The following is a 20,190-nucleotide window of genomic DNA, read 5'->3' as shown; positions in this document are numbered from 1 at the left end:
TCGTCATCATAGCTAATAATTAACTCTGTGCAAGAATTAGTCAGCGTGATAATTGAAGTGTCAACATGCAGCGTTAAACTGTTACACTTTATTGGATTCAGAGTGCTCATGACATACCCCAGCTCTAAGATCACATAGAAAAAATCTGAGGTAGTTAATGATGGATGTGTGGTTACAGCCCATTTTCTAGTTGCAGCCACACATCCGTTGTTAATGAAGACAGCGAATTCCCAAGACGTTTTTCTTCTGAAGAGCCTTCCAATGGTCATCTTCGACATCAAATTTAAACGGTCAGCCGAAGCGGCATCCTTTATGTCCTGGACGCTGCTTACAAACTACTCTCAAGCAGTCGTTTTAGCCATAGCGTCATTATCGTACACAAGGCGAATGTTTCGAATTACTTCGGTAATGTCTTGATTTCGAAAAAATGTAGAAATTATACAGAAGGTGAGAATGAGAAGAAGTTTCAGGTTGGAAATCCGTTCTTAACCCAATATTGCTACATTACGCTGATAGAGCGTTTTCGAGCGGTATATCAGAAGAAAACAACAAGTAAAAGAGAACGGAAAAGAAAAGTCCTTTAAGCGCGGAAACCTTTTCCAACCTTATAATGTCAACATCCTTACTTAGACCCATATATTTTTGTGCCCTTGGCTGCTACTACTGTGGGAATCACCTCTTAGGAATAGCACACCCCCCCCCCCCCCCCCTATATTTTACATCAATTGCTCTAATCATATTTTAAAATAAACTAGTAAAAACAACATACTAACCGTGAAATCGCTTACCATTTTCACACAATTATCTTCTGTTTCCTACAGAAAAAACATCATCCTAACTAAACGACTTTCTCTGATATGCGTTTCTGGGCGACAAGCAGCAGACACTTGTGGATGATCTCGTCATTGTTGTTAGAGTTGGTCTTTTCGCATGATATAGACTTAACAAAATTTGTGCGTGCCACAGTCCGTTGCTTCGCTGGCCTGCTATCGATTAGTATTGCTTGTACTTTACGGGCTTAATTGTTTGAAGCCACCACCTATGAGTTCCTCGTCGTATGCGGTATTAATCACGTCCAACTTTCAATGTCATTGGCGGCACGTGCGTAACCCCTCGATTTCACTGTCTTGATCAGAAGACCCACGGCCTGCCAAGTATTTACCAGATCGGCGATGTTTTGTTTTTTTAAGGTAGGACATTTTAGTGACTAATGGGTGGATTTTTATATCCACAGCGAATCAAGCAATTCTGTGATTAACCTGTTTCTTATTAGCGTTATTCCTGTTGGCAAGCAAACGTGCCTTTTTCCTCTTTTTTTTTTTAGAGTTGCTATCGTAGTAATAGAAAGTTGTAGTAATAGAAGAGTCTTACACCGCAAAAAATATAGACACATAATCGGCTGACTAGCCGCGGATTTGACCATGTATGTAACCAATCGTGTAAAAGGCCATCAAAAAGTGGACTCTGGCCAGGGAAATTTTTAAATGGGAAAAATTATACGAGTATATTATGCACATGTGGTTAAGGTTAAGCATAGTTTTATAAGATAGCTTGCCGACGTTGTCATTTCATTAAGTCACAGTACACAATTAAAAGTTGATGACACCTGTGAATTTACTAAGGAACCTTTATTTATTTTCTCTCAAGTTCTTTATATGAAGGCCCAACAATAAACAAGGTAGAAAATAATATTATAGCTGTTTAATGTAGTCAGCTAGTCGTCAATCATCTTCCTAAACAATTTCAACTTACTTGTATAGTGAAAAGATGACGAGCGTTGGTAATAGTAGAACCGCCGAAAGCGAATGAAGATAAATACTGAGATATACTTCTAAGTGACGATGCTGGAAAAATATAAATCACCCATACATAAAAATTTTATTTTTTGGGGCACTACCTCGTACTGTGTAAGTTATTATCAGTAACATAGTTTCAGGGGTATGCCACCTAATGTGTTATTAAACTTGGAAAAATCTGTACAGCGAGGATATGGCACAAAGTCGAAGGCAGATAGTTCTTAAAGAAATATTAGTACTTTTATAGAAAGCGGCGAAAAACTTTGAAAAATTTAAAGAAAAAAACGGCGAGAGGTAGATGTTAATCAAGTTAGCAGCGTAACTCGTTGAAATTCAGATATACGTGAAAAAAAGGCCCTTTGCTCATGTATCATTCGAAACTGCCTATTCTGCTCTATGAGCTTGTTCTAATTTCGGTCTGTGCTGCATAGAACTGCGTTTCAAGTTCAGCCTCTAAAAAAGAATTCTTTTGCCACCCGCATTACCTCGCCCTTCGTCAGAGGCAAAAAGCTAGTAGGTAAAGTAATTTCGGAATGTAACCACACAAACGCGTTAAGGTACTGAGCGTTGTCTCAGATAATACTAGCTGAGTATTTACTCCGTGTCTGTCTGTCTGTCTGTCTCTCTGTCTATCGTCGTGAACTAGTAAAAAAGAAAAGCGCCTCAATTTTCGAGCTAGACCTTAGGTAATGAAGTTTTACGTTAAATGGACGTAATAACACACGGTCCTAATAAGTAAAAGTAAGCAAGTAAACTGTGTGAAGTCTTCGTCGATTTGCGGGCTCTACTTTTAACCGATCTTTCAAATACGAGCAGTTATATACCTATCTATCTATGGATATTTATAAAAATGTGTGCTCCCTCCGGACTCCCATTGCACTGTTTGCACCGATATTCTAAAGCTTCAGATAAGATATCATAATATTTCTAGGCGACACAGGAATGTGCTCGTTATATGGAAATTTGTCTGTACACTACCAGACGCTTCTCGGCTTATTATATATGTCTATTATTTGGACTATAACCACCCATTAATTAAAATTAGATACTAATACGTAATACCCATTTTATCTGTGGTGAATGTACTGTGGAAAGATAACGAGCTTGATTAGGGATAGCAAAACCGCGTTACTACATGCAACCATAGGCGTCATATTGATGCTGAAAAGGGTCAAACATCGTTTATGATCCGGTCGATAAAATCTCGAACATATCCTACTTCTCCCGGTATTTCACTGGGACTAAAGAGATAAAAGCAAATATATTTGGAACAACAATCTCAGTCCTGATTTCAATTATCTTCGAAAGTTCAAATGTTTATTGGAAATTTCGGAGCCACAGTCTGCTCTCTTCTATACCGGGCGACTGCTAATTTCGTCGCATGGGCAAATCGTCACTAAACTGAGCTCATAGTGCCACAGTGTGATAAGACAGACGTCAAACAGGAAAAATAAAAAAACATTCAGGAAACTAAATGTTTGTCATGTATTTAGCCTTCATAAAATGAACAAAAAACTTGTGTACATGCTTTCAACTGCTTTCTAGCTAAGGGTAAAGTTCATAAAGTCGGTGGAAGTAGAACTTTACCCAGCTAACAACATAAGACGCTAACAAAACGACCAAAGCACGAGAACTCTTTTATAATTAAAAAATATGGGCCTCCTGAAATCTACCAACGATACAGACATTAATAGAATTCCCAAAGATTATGGAAATCTTTTTCTCGGTTCAACTAAGGAAAGCAAGATAAACAGCGACGATAAAATTTATCGGTACTTTCACATCGTATACTATAGTAGTTCTACGTCAAAATTAAATATACATATAGTCTGACTTCCATCGTTACTCGTTTACATCTTTGAGCTTTCAGCTTTGAGCTGTAATTATAACAAAAATCAATACGTTTCTTTACGTGTTGCAGGAGCTGGACGCGTCAGGTGCTTTAGGTATGAACATTTTCAAAAAGATGTATCCTTTAAAACAACTAACAATTAATAGAGATGCAAAATACAAATTCCAGTCTAGTCTATATATTGCTAACCATCTATTTCAAGCTAATACCGCTAGGTTTCAGAGTGTCTCAAAAAGTGTTTACTACCTTTTTTAAGGATTAAGGCAGAAGCCGTTAGGGTACATTTAGCTGTGTAGTTTACCTCAGCGGTGCCACAGTTGTACACTGTGTATTCTCGACCCTGCCGTTTTTGCCAGAAACCGTCGGCTTCACACGTTTTGTGCGATTTCTCTGCAACACAGACATCAAAATAAATGAATAGAAAAGGTGTTCTAACACACACACACACACAAATACACTTATATATATAATATATATATAGTATACTTTAAAAAGAAAGGGAACATATAGGTGAGCATATAAGTGGGGATGTGAAATAATATGATGAAATATATGAAGGGCAGATATGTTGTAACTTTGTTACATTTTCACGTAGCCAGTAATGCAGCTAACGTGCTCTCTTGTTATGAGCGCCTTAGCTTTTCTCCAGTAGCGCCAGTGTAGACTCGCTAACATATGGATAACGACAAGGAATGCTGTAACCTGACAAATAAGAAGCAAGATTCAGACCATGCGAGACGGATCGTGTTTTCGACAAAAATAAGAGGAGCGGTCGCTCGCTGATAAGACCTCTGTGGAAACTCAACCCCTTCTGCAGGTAACGACACCGACAAGATCAATAACCAGTCTCGTCGAAATTCCTCTGCTCGGCATTCCCCTGTCTCTTTGAAAACCGGAGAAGATAAAGCTATTATGAAAACTACGTGATTTGTAAGCCCCGTTCTGGACTAAATGCCGCCACTGAGGAGAAACAAATATCTGTAGTTACTATGCTCAAAGCGATAATAAGTGCTAAAATTTGTCGTTAAAACGTATTCATTCTATAATGCAGGCGCTACATTGACGCGTTCCCTTAACGCGTCGTTAGTAAGGCGCAACTGAGGTAGGACAGAACGTCTCTTGTACTTAAATCAGACTCCGCCGCAGGTAACATACGCACCTGCACTACTAGACATACATCTTTGCTAAATATCTATAACCTAGCAAACATTCGTCCTTTCTGAAAGTTGCCGAAACAAACTATTTCTGAGCTGCTCTAAATTTAAAAAACTTTTAGGCAAACTTTATAGCCTATTAATTACCTAAACATTATTATCCAGCAGGTTCTCTAAGCCGGAAAGCTATAAAAAACTATAAAACTATACAACTAGGACCTATAAAATAATTATGCAAAAAGGACACAAAACGTATCGAGTCTCTATACGGCCTGAGTTGGTCCACCATCTTCTCAGTAGTGCTGCAAACATTTCTGTAAAGTAAATTTTTAAAAGGCAGTGGCGTGGTCCAAAGCATACATAATATCTGGTACCATATTAACAGCTACTTTTTTTTTATACGAGAAAGAGAGCATGGCTTGACAAAAATGATTATTACTTAAGCGCTAATGTTCATTGTCGAGTATGTATTATAGAATAACGCAGTCATTCAACGGTAACGTGTCGATCTATAAACACTAACGTCCGTTAAGTAAAAAGTGGTGTTGTCTGTTAAAATGTTCGTTTCAGTAAATGCGTCCAAGTAGATCCCACAGTATTTACATTATACAGAGTTGCACCACACAAAAGAAGAATTTTTTTTTTTCGTTTCTAGATCAGCCAACAGCCGTTCAACTTGTGAAATGCTAAATGCTTAATCGCAAAATTGAAATTTTCAGTTATCGAAACCCAATACTCAGTATTATGTAGACCGCGTCCTAAAATTCCAGATCAGCCGAGGGACATGACGTTTCTATTCTATATTGTACGCTTAAACAGGGCATTCTCTAGAGTTCCTTCAAAACACAATTAGGAGGTATGGCACCATAATATATGACAAATTTTCAGATGTATTGCACCCATGCAGAAATAGCAGGTCCGCTCGAACAGGATAAAGCAAACAAAACGTGACGGGGTGCGGCATCATCCAAGGAACCTAGATATAAACATTAGGGGTTCAGACAAGGCCTTCCGGCATCCGTCTCAGAGGCAGACGAAAAACAACACAATGTTCTGGTGGCCCCATTAGGACCCGATAAAATGTCCAGATATCGATGTATGGACAGCGTATGGATATACCTTCTTTAATTAACTGAAGGTGCTGTCTTTAGTATCGAGGTTCGATGCTTACGAGTGGCTGAGTTAGGGTTAAGCCCACAGAAGAAGGATATTAAAGTTCGTGTAAAGGAGTTGCTTTAAATTCGACCTTCGTGAAATTATTAGGTAATGAATGGAATTAAACTTTGTATGGCTGGTTCTGTATTATATGTGCCCAATCTTCAAAGCAGTACTACAGGCGGTAAGGTTCAATATTAAAGTGTCTAGCGTATTGAAAAAATATGGGGCAAGTGTGTTCCATAAGAGGTAGACCGTCGACCAAATGAATTGATAAGATGCTACACTTGCAGCCGCCTATAAATATCGCGACGTGTAATAATTTTTTGTAAAGCAAAAATCTGCTTGGTCATCCATAAAAACCAAATCAAAATTCATTTGTCTATTGATGCTCAAACACCAGCTTTAAAAAGCCGGCTACAAAATCTATGGAAGGCCGTGCAAATATGGGGTGCCTAGATGATTTTTGCAATAACCTATCAATTGAATAGATGGTCAGCTAGTTGCAGCAAATGAATCCAATTCAAACTAATGCTCTGTATAAATGGCTATATAGTTAACATAACAGTATTCATATACGCAATTAAATAAGACGGCCCTTTAGATATACGATAATCATGTTTCATCAGGGATCTGTATCTGGGAAGATCTTTGAGGAGTGCGTATAGTACAAAAGCCGTTTATAAATGTCACGGGTGGTAGAAAATACCCAGAACAGATCACTGCAGCGGCCTCGTTTATTAAATATCCACAATATGCGTTTTTGAAATTCTGTGTCGCCAAAAATAAGCAAGTGGAAGAGGTTTCTAATGCTATCTAGCGACTAAAACACATTATCAAGACTTGGTTTGGAGGAGCTTGATAATGATAAGAGTTTGATAAATGAGTATAGTAAAGATGTTTAACCTTCTGTACTATAATCAATTAGATAGATCGGAAATACATTTTAATCTATCGTATGCACCTTGCAACTCAACCCAAATTAAAAAAACATCAACAAAATTATGTCAAGAAATATACTTACTTTCGCAGAATGATTTTTTTGTGAGTTGATAGACATGGTCGTGGCAAAACTGAGATACTGTTGTCCCATTTGCAGTGTCCTTCCAACAGGACCAGCCGTCCCACGTTGCTGGGCAAAACAGGCCATCCTTAGAGCTGCCTGTAATTCTCAAAAAAAGTTATACAATTGGGCTGCATCACTATAACTAAGCTAGGTACTTATATTTCTCTGGAAGTTCGCTAGAGTGACATTGATAAGATCAGCATTTCAGGACCGGTTATCACCTTTAATAGAATTCCTATCTTAATGTTTTTTTCGTTTAACCTTTCTTGACCTGTCTAAATAAATCTTGTAGTCTTCTATTAGCAGATCATGTAGACCACTGCTAAGTGGAATCAACTTTACGCGACAACAACCCAAACAATAAAAACACGAATTGTTTTGCTTTTCAATCAAAGGAGTGGTGTTGTATAAACGTTTGCTCATGACTTTCGTTAAGCCATTACAGGTCAGTCGAACGTTGGTCAGCAAGAAGTAATGGTAAACAACATAAGACTCACGAAAGAGGACCCTATGCCTAGTTGCATTGTGAACGAAAGAAGCATATGTGAACTCGCATATCCTCCATAGTTCAATTATATCTGGATGCCTTTCTGTTAGGTTTAAGCATAATCTATAAAAGAAAATGTTTTGCCGCCAAGTTTTTCTACCAAATACAATTAATTACAGATTAGATGGCATACTTTCGTTTATAAACAATAGCAGTAACCGCAGCTGTCCCGCTAGGCAATTAATTACATCTGTTGTAACAAGTTTAAACCAAGACCATAGCGCCTATAATATATAGATTTCGAGTAAGGGCGTGGAAAACAGATCGTTTTTCTTGAGCAATGCCAACTTAAGCTGCGACCAACTGCAGGGCAACGATAGAGAACGCTGAAGACGTCATTTCACCTATTTACTGGACAAGTGGCGGGTTTTCTAGACTGAACAAGTCGTAGAACTGCGATTAATTGAGATATGTGACAATTCATTGGAACTTCCTCTCTCTTTTCCTTCTGTTCCCTCCCACCGACATCAAGCGATGTCTTGACGACGACCCAGTCAAAGTAGCAACATTCGGTTTGACTAATTTCTCGAGGGCCTACACTTTGTATTCGTTTACTAAATGAAAAAAAGGCACATAAAAGTTAATATATGTATTATCGTCATTCTTAAAGATTATCCTGCGTGTTCATTGATTTGCTTATTTTGAGTGTTGGTCGTTGAGAATCGGTAGCCAATGCTGCGTCTACACATAATGCACTCAAGTAGTTGAATCTCAATGTTTGCTTTTGAAACCCGCATTGTGTTTACACAGATAAAAATTCGGCCCCATTTTGCCACGTCTCGTAGGCTCATGCTTAATAAAATATAGGACAAGAGTGTTTTATATAAAAAAAATTAGCATCCGTAAACGCCATAAACTTTTTAGCCACACTGTGCTCAGCGTATTTAACTACGAAGTGCGGATACGACGTTCTAGCTGAAATCTTCGAAAAAATTAATAATATATTATAGGCCCCATAATTTTATCTGAGTAATATATTTAGAGGGCATTCAAGTTTGAATCTATGTGGATGCTGATGATTTATCGACAGTTGACCAATTTCAATAAAATTGATTTGACAAAATTAGTGAACCACGACATGAGAGGCTAAGCAAGATAGCCGTATGAATTCCAATATTACTGCTAAATGTTCTGAACTCTTAGATGTGTAGCTCCTAGCTAGATTATGAAAATATACACGGTGGCAGAAATAAATCTAAATATAAACCAGGTTAACTTCTATCTCCGATGACCGCTCAACATGAATCGGACGTGTATGGAAATTCGAAATAGTCTACTATGACGGGCAAAATCTTCCTAGCCTTCTTTTAAATTCGGAACCCAAAGGTGCTTCTAATTATTTTTTCATGGTGCCACTTACCTTCAAATATTTCATAGCAGAGATATGGTTTTTTGTTATTTCGTTTGGAAACAGTTCAGATGCGAATATAGGAATCGCTCGTAACGCTCGCTTATTGATGTGACTGAAGCAGTACAGACGAATTTTAGCGATGTAAAATGGTCGCCTATCATACGCTGTACCCGTACTTTTGTGCAGCAGCAGCTGCTGTAAACTTACAATGACTCTGCCCCAGCATCCATGCATTGCAACGCAGTAACTATATATCGTTGTTATGGGTACAGACATCTCTTTTCACTATGATCCCAAATAAACAAACATTTTTCCTGAGGTCTACGACGGTACGAAATGGCGCCTCAAATTGCCACTTGACGTCTCGATGACTATTGCTAAGGAATAGGACCGAAGCAGTCATTTCCGCCTTTTGAAGTTGAGGGACCCCCTTCGCTTAGCCATTTTTCACTTGCTTCGTAAAAACCAGCCCCTATCAACTCATCGTGTCACCCCGCCCAGTTACTATTCTCTCTGACCGCATCGCCAGTCGTCCCAAAGAAACGGATAAAAAGAGTCATCCGATTAGAGCCGCAGTTCTCTCCTGATGCTGAGTGATCCGGTTCTCGCCTTTTGCATCTCCAATTAATAGTCAACAAGAGTCAAAATAAAGACATAAATCGCCCAAGAACATCAAGATACACTATGTCTATTAAGATAGTTCAAAGGAGACATAGAACGAACATAATCGAAAAACGTGGGATAGAGTAGTAAAACCATCTGTCGTAACATCCATGCGCTGAGTACAACGTCCTCGTTGCTCTTTTTAATACGCCATGTCTACTTCATCGTATTTCAATATATATTGTTTTAGTATGTTTGCAATCAGGCCAAAAATTTGTGGTACAGCGTCGAAACTTCTATTAGCAGCATGTGCATATAGTCTTCGTTGTCCTGGTTAGGCATGGAGACAACTCTGACGCATTGTTTTATTTCTAGCTGCTCTGTCTAGAATAGTAGTTGAACTCTTAGTCAGCAGATAAATAAAGCAGAAATAATACTATGTTTCGGCTTTTGGAAGTATGTCTCGTAACATAGATGTCGATTTAAAGGTTGTGAACGCAAAAGGCTCTGTAGGACTGCGTCACTTCTAACTTGCTCCTCACTTACGGCGGCCTGTTTTTCAACAGAGAAGTAAAACGGTTCTTTTTTACCGATAAAACCTGAATTGCTACTAGCGGTATCTTACAATTTGCCGAGCAACCGAAATATATATGGATGAAAAAAAAATGGCAGATTTTTGTTGGCTATTTTTTATTTTTCGTTTGCTTATAACCATGTGCCACACGCCATTGGGAAGCGTTTCTCTTGTTCTTCAAACGAATTATCTGCTTTTGGTCGAGGCCGCAAGTTTCCTACACGACTCTATATAGCGATAGGTGACAGAGAATCTTCACCTTAAAGTACTAGCTAAAATGGCTTGTTAGCATCTTCACTTTTGAATTTTAAAATTCATCCAGGATCGCTTTGCGCTACCTTTAGATGATGACTGCTAGTTAGTCTAGACCTCGTAGCCGTAATATCCACTACTAATGCGAAGCAAATGTACTGGATTGCATCGTGTGATTTGGCATTAGAAATATTAAAAAAAAAAAAAAAAACAAACGTCGAAAATGTTACCTTTGCCACCCGACGCGAGGCAAAATGCTGTGATAGAACGACACGGACAGGACTTGAGAGCTTTTGAACTACATTCTGTATTTAGTCATCGGCAGACAAAAAATAAAGGTAAAAAACCGAACAGTAACATATGTTCTATAACAATTAACACTCTATCTTGCCTAGGCTAATTCAAAAATCTACCCAAATTATTAGCCATGCTAGTGGCGAGCTGCTCCAGGCAACATTTCTGCGCTTCCTGGGCGCAGCCTTCCCATTTAAGGGCGTTAAAGGACTGCGCAAACGTATTATACACGAGGCCACTCTCGTTCGAGCTTTTAACTGCCTCAATGCCACGGTGTTCATAGCAAAGCGTGCTGTTTTGGCAAGCTCCATCGCAGAGTCGGTCACCGCAAAAGCTGAAAGGCCGAAACAAAAAAAGTACACTATAATTGATGATTGATGAGGCGCTGTAATTAGCCATTTCTTAATAATTCTGCTTATATATTATGTCTGTTAGCTTTGATGCATAAGTCCCTAATTATTACAGCCAACCAATTTTACGATTCCGATGATATTACACTGATTTCGATAACTTTTTTTTTTCATTTTAAGCTAACAAGAATAAAATAATTTATCCTGCTGTCAAGTGGAAGGGTTACAATCGTTTTGGCATGTAACGAATTCGAAGGTTTACTTTGCTTTAGCGAAGATTCACCGGCTGATACGGACGTTTCTGAGATGATATGCTTAAATAAGTTAGATTCATTAGATGAAGGTCCGCCTTCGTTGTGAAACGTTATCCTATAGCTTTTTTTTTTTTCTCAATTTAGACCATGGCTTTAGCAAGAAAAAAATGTAGCAAACTTTACGTTAAACTAGAACTTTTGATTATCTCGTTATTTACTGGTATCCCATGTTGTGTAAATCCAATGATATTTTCGCGTGGTAGCAAACATTAAATCTATTATTCTACTCGAGAACTTCATATACTAAAACGCATATCATCGATTAACGTCCGTTGAAACCATGCCTTGTAAGTCTTTATATATTTCCGGGTATTTCTAATAAAACACCTTAATCGTATAAATATTAGGAGAACGAAGACCTAGTTGGATCGTTTTCTGCACTGTAAAAATAGGTGCAATACTCGTTTGTAATAAGACAAGCAGGGCTCTCCCAAAAAACTTGTCTTTCGAATATACGAAACGAAACATGCACGCATATTTATGTCGGGAGGCAAAAAGTAATGGATGCAGGCTGTTAAAGACAATCTGTTATGCGTATTTCGGCCATTGACAGAACAAAATGTACGAGAAATTATCTGCATTGGACGCTAGTACTAAAAATTACAGCTTTTTACCCTTGCCATCAAGCCGCTGTACTGGAGATAACGGCTTGTTATTATAAGCGCGCGATGGCTCTTGCCTAGGGGTAAGATATGGGACATTTATACAAATATAAAATAACTACGGCTATGAAAGTAAAAAAACTGAATCAGTTTATTTTTTTGTATGATTTTTGTGAAGGGAAGTATAATTGTGCATAGATCACGTACGTATACAAGAGCATACAGGGTGAAATAAAAGTATGGTTACAGTCAAGAACAATGTAGGACTAAACCTAGGAAAGAATATATTATAGTTAGGTAAAAATGCGCTGAAAATTGAAAGCATCCAATTGATTTAAAGAGAACGTTTTACTCAATTGGAAGCTTATTCTCTCTTCAACTATAAATCTATGTTATCTGTCACTGTAGGCCTACTTTTACCCGAGGTTATAGCTGAACAAGAATTAGCTCCTAAAGCATTCAGGTAATATGGACATAATTGGCCATCTTAGTACTCACGTTAACCGCGTGTCGGGTACGAAGGACTTCTCATGCATGTATCGATAGCATCTCGCAGCAGTGACTTTTATGAAGTCGTCGATGGGTAATCTGGCACCCGTTTCGAGACGACACGTACCCGTTATGTTGCTCGACAATACCGCCTCCACGATTGTTAGCTCGACGGAAAACAGTGCCTATAGAAAGGGAATAATACAAATAGAACAGAAAAACAAGATTGAATAACAGTTTAACGGTGTACGTGCATAGCCCACTCATATCTCAGTTCTTTCCGTATATTGGGCTATCTCCCAGAGACGTTAAGCGAAACTAAGGTTTACCCATAAGAGTGATAGTATTAAAACGTAAAGCAGGTTTTGCATAGTGCCTCCCTGCAGATAACAGATTTAACTTCCCTCTCATGTTTTAACTTCCTTTTCGTCGAACTTGTGAGTATTTTATATTTGTCGCGTTCTCTAGTCAAAATATTAATTTTATTAATATTAGTCAAATTATTAATGTAGTCAGTTTTTAATCGGGGCTTCTAATCTTTTATTTTATATCAATATAGATCTTAAATTTTCTTTTTTTTAATTCGTAAGCATGTTTTACATTCATCAGCAGAATCAAGGAACTAGCTTCTCAAGTCTATAATGCTATAGTTTTTTAGAGCTAGAAATGTGTTATTAGGTCTTCGGCGAAGACGCATAGATATCCCTCATCTACAAGCTGAATGGACGCCGCTATTAGTTATTTTAAAATTATATGTAATACACACTGTCTCATGTTTAATAGGATTGTATTTTCCCTCTTCTTGTCACCCGTCATATAAATATTTTTTTATTTTGTTTTATGTTTGAGACTTATGTGCTTACGAAAGAATAACTATAGCTAAAAAAAATGAAAAGGGTACTTAGAGCAATGGTAACTGGAGTAATGTGTCACGTTGATCCAAAGCTTACTAGCTCACGTAAAGGGGAACTGGTAAGTCATGATACACAAGTTAAACATACGGCACATCGATTCCTAATTGCCTATCTAACTGCCATCTTAGTACTTATGATGAGTGGGTTCTGAATTGTATCTAATCCTATGCGACGTGTGCTACGACGTAAGCGAGATGAAACACTTGTACGTGTTGGCAACTGGTCAATACGATGAGCGAAGCTTTCCAAATAGCCGATATCCTGAAGCGGAATTGTCAAGTGAAGAAAAAACATCCACAAGTCTCAAGAAGGCAAGATTGCCGAAAATGATATTGACCTGTCATGCCAATAACCTTGTTCCGGTCCATCCTGTGTATCTTTAGCCATTGCACCGCAGAAGTGCTTGACGCTTAGATGACTTCGGTTATATATAGCTGATCTGAATGTAACTCTAGTTGTAACACAAAACTGATAACAGCCAATGTGTTATCAGGTCATCCTCGCGTTACATATATTAAGCATATAGAACAACCACTACTGAATAATCCCAACATTTTACTATTTGGCTATATTTGAAATATCTTCTGTAATATAACTGTCGTCGGAAGGTACAACTGGCTGGAATCGGTTACGAAAATGATCTGAAGCAAAAAAAAAAAATACAACTCATGTATTTGAAATATTTCAGGGAAAGCCGTGGACTCATAAACGACTAGCCTTTATGACGAAGTATCATAGCATCTAAGTAGGTAATATTCCTATGAAAATCTCCGGTTACGATTTCTGGATTGAGGAAAGGTTTCATCAGAAGCAGTCTTTTCAGGAATTTACTGGGCAAAGGGGAGCAATATAAATTTTGCTGAAACTACATTTATATTCCTGAGCGTAAGGTTTAGTTCGTATCAGAGACATTTTTCACACTCGATCCGTAATCTATTATAACAGAATAAAGAGCTTTACTATAATTCGCAGGGCGCTATTCTCAGGGCAGTTGACATAAAATATATAGATATCGGTCTGCGCAATTAAACGATGAAAAACCCGACAGAGAAAGATGAGAATATGGTACTCTATCTATTGAGCTGTAGTTTGAAGCCATTCTGTTCAGTCACTCTATTAGATGCTATTGCAGTGTACGCTCGATATATTTTACTTTTTTGAAGATTTCCAACATACATTACATTACACTCTCGTGCTGAGCGTTTTTTTTTAATAAAGCAAATGGTAGGCCCATTTGATCTTCTGAGAAAAAGGCCTTATGCGAAAAACGGATGTATTATATACGTTTGAAAAAGCAAGTACGCGATAAACGAGCTAGCTTTAGTAAAAGATACCGTCTTCAGTTACGAACTAGTTGAAATTTCGGACGTAAACATTTACATCGTTTTTAATAAAAATTAATCAGTGATCTATTCTACTAGCAGTCTAGGCAAGATACGTCCACCCCCAGGCTCACTCGTTGCTTATAATATAGCCTACAGTTAACATTTAATGGAAACGCTTCCGTTTCACAGAATTACGATTTAAATGTTCTACGCATTCATTCGTACAGAGCCATTCATATTATGTACGTAATGCCCCCTTTCTCGGGGCTTCTGACCATGTTATTGGGTGACGGGACAATTTTACAATTTTTCCATCGACGTTTCCATTTATTTAAACGTTACTTATATTACAGAAAAAAAAAAGAAGTCAATAGCGTTAATACTCAAGAATTATATTTAATTATTAACACGCGTACTAGATAAGTGTCAGCTATAGCTGTTTGCCTCCCTAAACGTATACGTACGAAAAGGAAAGGTTGAAAACGCTTGTTGGAAACTCACGGACATATCGCAACACAATAAAAAGTAGTGGCAGATAATGCCAGGGACTATGTCAGAAGAGACTATATAGGCTTTTTTTCATGTCTGTATAGGAAAAATTAGATAATATGACCGCTAAGGACAGCGGTTAAGACGGAAGAGAAAATTAAGGCTAGGACATTCCTCGCAAACTCTTCCCTTCCATAGTATAATTTTGTTTCATAATTATGTATATTTGGATTAGTTGTATAAAATAACAGTTCAATACAGGCATGTCATTGTCCGTTATAATCTGACTAAGGTTAATAAATAGGTCAGACTGGTAGCTACAAGGCGGTACACACAACCGGCCCAGAGAAAACTAAGCAAGGTTTGCTCATCTGACCAATAGCTTTTCTTTGTCTATCGTATAAACAGTACTGTATAATTGCGAAAGAGACAAAATTAAAATAATCTGTGTAAAATTTTTCGAAGAGGCTCTAAGTATCGCTCAAGATTCCATTAGTTCCTTAAGATTCAAGTGAGGATTTTGCTTTTTTTTTTTTTTTTTTTTAAGGTACATGCTTATGAAACTTTCCCTTTCGTCTCCTGTTTTGAAACAAAAAAAAGCAAACATCTGAATATGGTACATAAACGATGAAAGAAAATAAGAGTACCAAGTAGTCTATAAAACGTCGTATAAAACGTAACGGTCTGTGGAACCCTGTATATGAGTAATAGTGAATTTATGAAAAAAATACTTAGCGTTAAATATTCAATTTTGGTTCCGCTAACATTGCCCCAATTAGTCTTGACGAGGAAAGCTTTTACCGATTATGCTATACTTTTCAATACGTGGTTCTATTATACATTTTACTCTGACACTTGCAAAAACAGATCATGAGGGTTACATACTGTTTTCGTATAATCAAATAAATTGAAATCTAGGCTATAAAAATACCAGAAATCATAATGGCGTTATACTTCAAACTTAAATGCGTGCAAAGTATACAGCATTTAATTATAGTCACTATTATCAACAAGGCGGCGTTAGAAAAGTTGGCTCGTCTAATATATAGTATATAGACTTTCAGCTTCAGCTGTGGATTTTGCAAATGGTACATTGGTGGAAAACCCTGCTAAAGCCCTCTAACTAGTCACATCTGAATACCAACCAATCAAACCTATTTATTCATTTTTATCAGAAAGCGTTCTTTACACGTTTGTAGCCTTTTGGCATATTGAGCTGTATATGCGCTGCCACCTCTCCTGAATTTCATTGTCTTGCTTTTGAATAGGTTAATGGTCAGAGTCAATCCCGAAACCGGAGAATGTAGCCTGGCTAGGGCCTCCTGCACGTTGGGGTGACTAAAAAAAGAACTGCATCGCTGGCATTAAGTTAAGCACGTTTGCAAGAACGCCAACTTCGGTGAGCGTACTTGAGGCTATATTCTTTGGAGCATTTTTGAAGGTACCTTTGAAGTCTACAAACCTCTGTCAAAGTCTGGGTAGGCGTATTGCCGAGAGCTACTTAAAATTCGTTTGATACCGGCGGCTGGGATCGTACATGCCTTTTCGTTCAAATGCTCGTGAATCCATGTTGCTCCTTAGGTAACCCACTCACATTCTCGGAGAATACGTTTAGTCTATTTTCCAGCAGATACAAGAGCCTGCGCCACGATGTCGATTAGTTTGGATCGCCTTTGCCTTTTGAGATAGCTAAAAGCATTGCACTCAGCCTAGGAAGACGGAGCAGTCCGAAACAAAGACGTTCGTTGAACATAGCAGCCCAGTATGGCGCTGACACGTCCGCCCGTCGTCGGTTTATAGCGCATATAGTGCACATAGCGCTGAGATTCCCAGGGAAGAATCGATGAGCACTAATGAGGCGATGGCACACGTTTCACGCCTGGCGTAGCCAAGCCACTTATGTGGCTGAGTCTCGACTTCTTTAATGATAATAGCCAAATATTTCTTATGCTATGATCCGTACGTCTTTCGGTAGATCACTTTAAACATTGAGGCCAGTGGCTCCGCTGCCGGTTGCAGTACCCCCAGTAGCCTATATACATCCTGGGCCAGGCAGACGAGGTTGCAATTCTGATCAAAGCATGGCCGATATCTCGTGAGACGAATCGAAGATCGCAAAACGTCAACAAGATAATGCAAATAGATATCAACATCCACTGAGTTTGGCGCTGAGGGACCTAATGAGCTTCTTTGAGTCTAATTTACGCAGTTAAGATTTATGTTTCCTGATGAGCAATGCTTCCAATGGCGTAGAATAAAGCCCCAACTTCGTGATTGCAAAATGTCGAGACTTCGCCCGTAGAGCGGCTAAGATCTATTCCTTCTTGTGCACGGCAGTAGACGAAGCAAGATTTCGATAAGTCGAACGAACCGATTGCCCGGGTCTCTGTGTGTACAAGAGATCGATTGTATCCCACGCTTTCGGGTTGAGTAGCGCTAATATGGGGACGTTCATACAGTTCTACTAAATGACCTTTAGCGTTCTTGCGGCTCTAACCTTGGCCTTTGCTCCGAGAGCGTGCTCACCATTTGATTGCGAGGTTTGGTGCTGCTCCTGGGTCTGGTCTGGGCCTTTAGCGTAATTAGAGCTGGGTTTAAGAAGCCTTTGATCGTCAATGGTAACGGAAGCTGCGGTAATATCAAAGCGGCGGGTCACCGGCGCAGACATGTCCCTGCGATTTGTCTGCAGACTTCCCCTCCAAATTCTCTAGATCCTCGCCCTAAAAAAGGTTTGATTCGTCTTACGATGTTATAAGCGATTTTCTTAGCTACATCATCCTTATAACTGTATCAGTCACTCTTAATGACGAAAAGCGCAAAAGCGAAAGGCATACTTTAACTGAGTTTCCCTTCGGGCAGACATTTCACTAGCGGCCTTACAGTTCGACAGAACATGCAGCTCTGACCCTGGGTGTAGCTTTTCCAGATTAATAGTAGACGACTTAACTGCGGCTATGAATTCGTCCTCTAGCTTACCCGTACGAAAACAGCAGAATCTCGAAGCGCTTATTTTTGTTGCTTATCGCATTATTTATATTTATTTTTGTAACTATAGGTACCGCGATAAGTGGTTTCCAAGGCGGAGCTCTCGCAAGACCGGTCTGAGGGTCTTGCAAATCAAGTCGCACACAACAAGTACTGTCTTTGTTGACGAAGTCACAACACGGGTTGCTTGCTTCTGTTCAGACACGTTCACGTTTTATCTTTTAAGGGCGCATCGGCTTGTTCTTGAAGATTTCCATGTCGCCTTGTTAAGCTTAAACCCGGTGCAGCTGGAACATAATGTATGGCATGATTTCGTTTTCAAGCGGCAATATTTCAAAAATTGTCCGCTTAATAAGCTTGGTGCAGGCAAACTACAGAGCTGCCTTAGTTTGCGGATCTGTCTTACCAACTGTTCAGCGTGCAGCATGGCTGAGGCCGTGCAGTCCACACATAGGGGACAAGATCGTTTTGAATGTAGAGCTTCTACTGTAGGATTCTCGTTCCCTTTTTTGCCCACTTTTGGGTTGAGGCAGCTGTTCCAGTGGTTGTGTTTTGTTGTTGGTGTTTCATTTTCAAGACCTACTTTTCAAGGGTTTACAAATAGGGCTAAAGATAGTTTCCGAGCGACGTTACAAGCGACGTAAACTTAATCCACGGATGAAGTTCGAAAAAAAGCAGGCGTAGCTCTGTTGCCGATTCTGCTAACAACTTTCACGGCTGAAACGGTTCAGAGGCTTGCACACGCAAAAAGCGAGCATCTTCGGCGCTTATCGGTGCACAAAGTATCGGTCCGCCGATTAACCCCAAGACGCTCTCGATTAAATACAATTCAAATATTCAAACCGAACGAGTCTCAGATTCGAAAATCCTCGATCTAGCATCAGCTCAGCTGACAGATATGGTAAAAAATAATTATCGTACAATTGAATCGAGCAAGTTATCTGAACATACTAGGTTTAGAAAAAAGAAAGTTGTTCCAAATTTGATAAATGGCAATCCAGAACTGCGCACTCTCCGTCGCCGTGACGAGACGATTCGGTCACCTAAAAGCAATTAACAAAAATTAAAGATTAGCATACAGTAAAAAAGAAATACAGGATATCGGTAGCACATACTGGCTCGAGATTCTTCAACGTTTATTTAATCTGTCATTAAACTTCAGGGCAATTACAGCAACTTAAATAAATCGCAATAATTAAGTAATTAATTCTACAATTGAATTGATGATTTTTTTTAGGCTTGTCGTTGCGAAACAATTGGCCTGATGGTTGGCCATTTCCTTATGTATAATAATCTATAATATCGGCTAGAAGCTATAAAATCTTAATGAAAGAATGAAATTTAATTGTTTATATGCCTAACCGTAGAACGCCTCTTGCTTCTATCTGTACTACTGTAGTCTGGACAAAATCAACGTGTGTTGGGATTTTGCCCAATAGATATGATAAATATAGTATATATGTTTTGGTTATTTGTTGGCTTGTATCGATCTGCAAGCGACTTGGCGTTCTGAGAGAAGGAAGCTGCACCTTTTTCAGGAGCTCTTTGTTGCAGCACCATGTCTCCATACGATTTTTTAGTTTGTCAAGTAGTATGTTCAGGAGAATATGATAATAGTGCAAGTTTTCCCTTAGCCATATTGGTTACAACCTATATATCACTGTGATTTGATTTGTCGAATCAGGGATTATCGTGTCTATGGCGCTAGCTGAGTCCCTCAGCAGATCCTCAATAGAAATGATTCTTTTAAGGCGGTGACGTAATCTCTGCATGATTTAATATCGTCAGCAGCGTATTCACCGTCGAGTCAACGGACTCGAAGAGCTACCCTTTTCTGTTACAAGTGCTTACGATTAAAGATGTTGTGAGTTAAGTCCCCGCAGCGGTGTCCACTTGTACAGCACTCTCAGGACACGGTGGCACTTACCAACGTTATCGTAACCAGACGTAACAGAATTGATCCAGGAGCACGCGACCAGATTGGACGAGATGCTGAGAGCTGCCTAACGGACTTGCAAGGGTCCTGCAATATTAACGCTTCTTGAGCTGACAGCTCGGAAAAGGGTCGATATTCTCAT

The 20,190-nt window shown here is 38.9% G+C and overlaps 1 protein-coding gene across 1 annotated transcript in view; it reads right to left on the bottom strand.

The window, feature by feature from the left end:
- Window positions 1–19,175, bottom strand: part of LOC111271778 (calcitonin gene-related peptide type 1 receptor) — a 37,070-nt gene extending 17,895 nt beyond the window's left edge. The window contains exons 1-6 of the mRNA XM_022852768.2: window positions 19,064–19,175; window positions 12,409–12,584; window positions 10,764–10,978; window positions 6,982–7,119; window positions 3,950–4,038; window positions 1,753–1,844 (exon numbers count right to left, since the gene is read on the bottom strand). Coding sequence (XP_022708503.1) covers window positions 1,753–1,844; window positions 3,950–4,038; window positions 6,982–7,119; window positions 10,764–10,978; window positions 12,409–12,446 — 572 coding nt within the window. The 5' untranslated portion in view covers window positions 12,447–12,584; window positions 19,064–19,175. The remainder of the gene's footprint in view (window positions 1–1,752; window positions 1,845–3,949; window positions 4,039–6,981; window positions 7,120–10,763; window positions 10,979–12,408; window positions 12,585–19,063) is intronic.
- Between the last annotated feature and the right edge of the window lie 1,015 nt (window positions 19,176–20,190).

Source organism: Varroa jacobsoni, unplaced genomic scaffold (genome assembly GCF_002532875.2).
Source record: "Varroa jacobsoni isolate VJ856 unplaced genomic scaffold, vjacob_1.0 contig01009, whole genome shotgun sequence".
NCBI classification, from domain to species: domain Eukaryota; kingdom Metazoa; phylum Arthropoda; class Arachnida; order Mesostigmata; family Varroidae; genus Varroa; species Varroa jacobsoni.
This window is presented reverse-complemented; position numbering and strand designations above follow the sequence as displayed.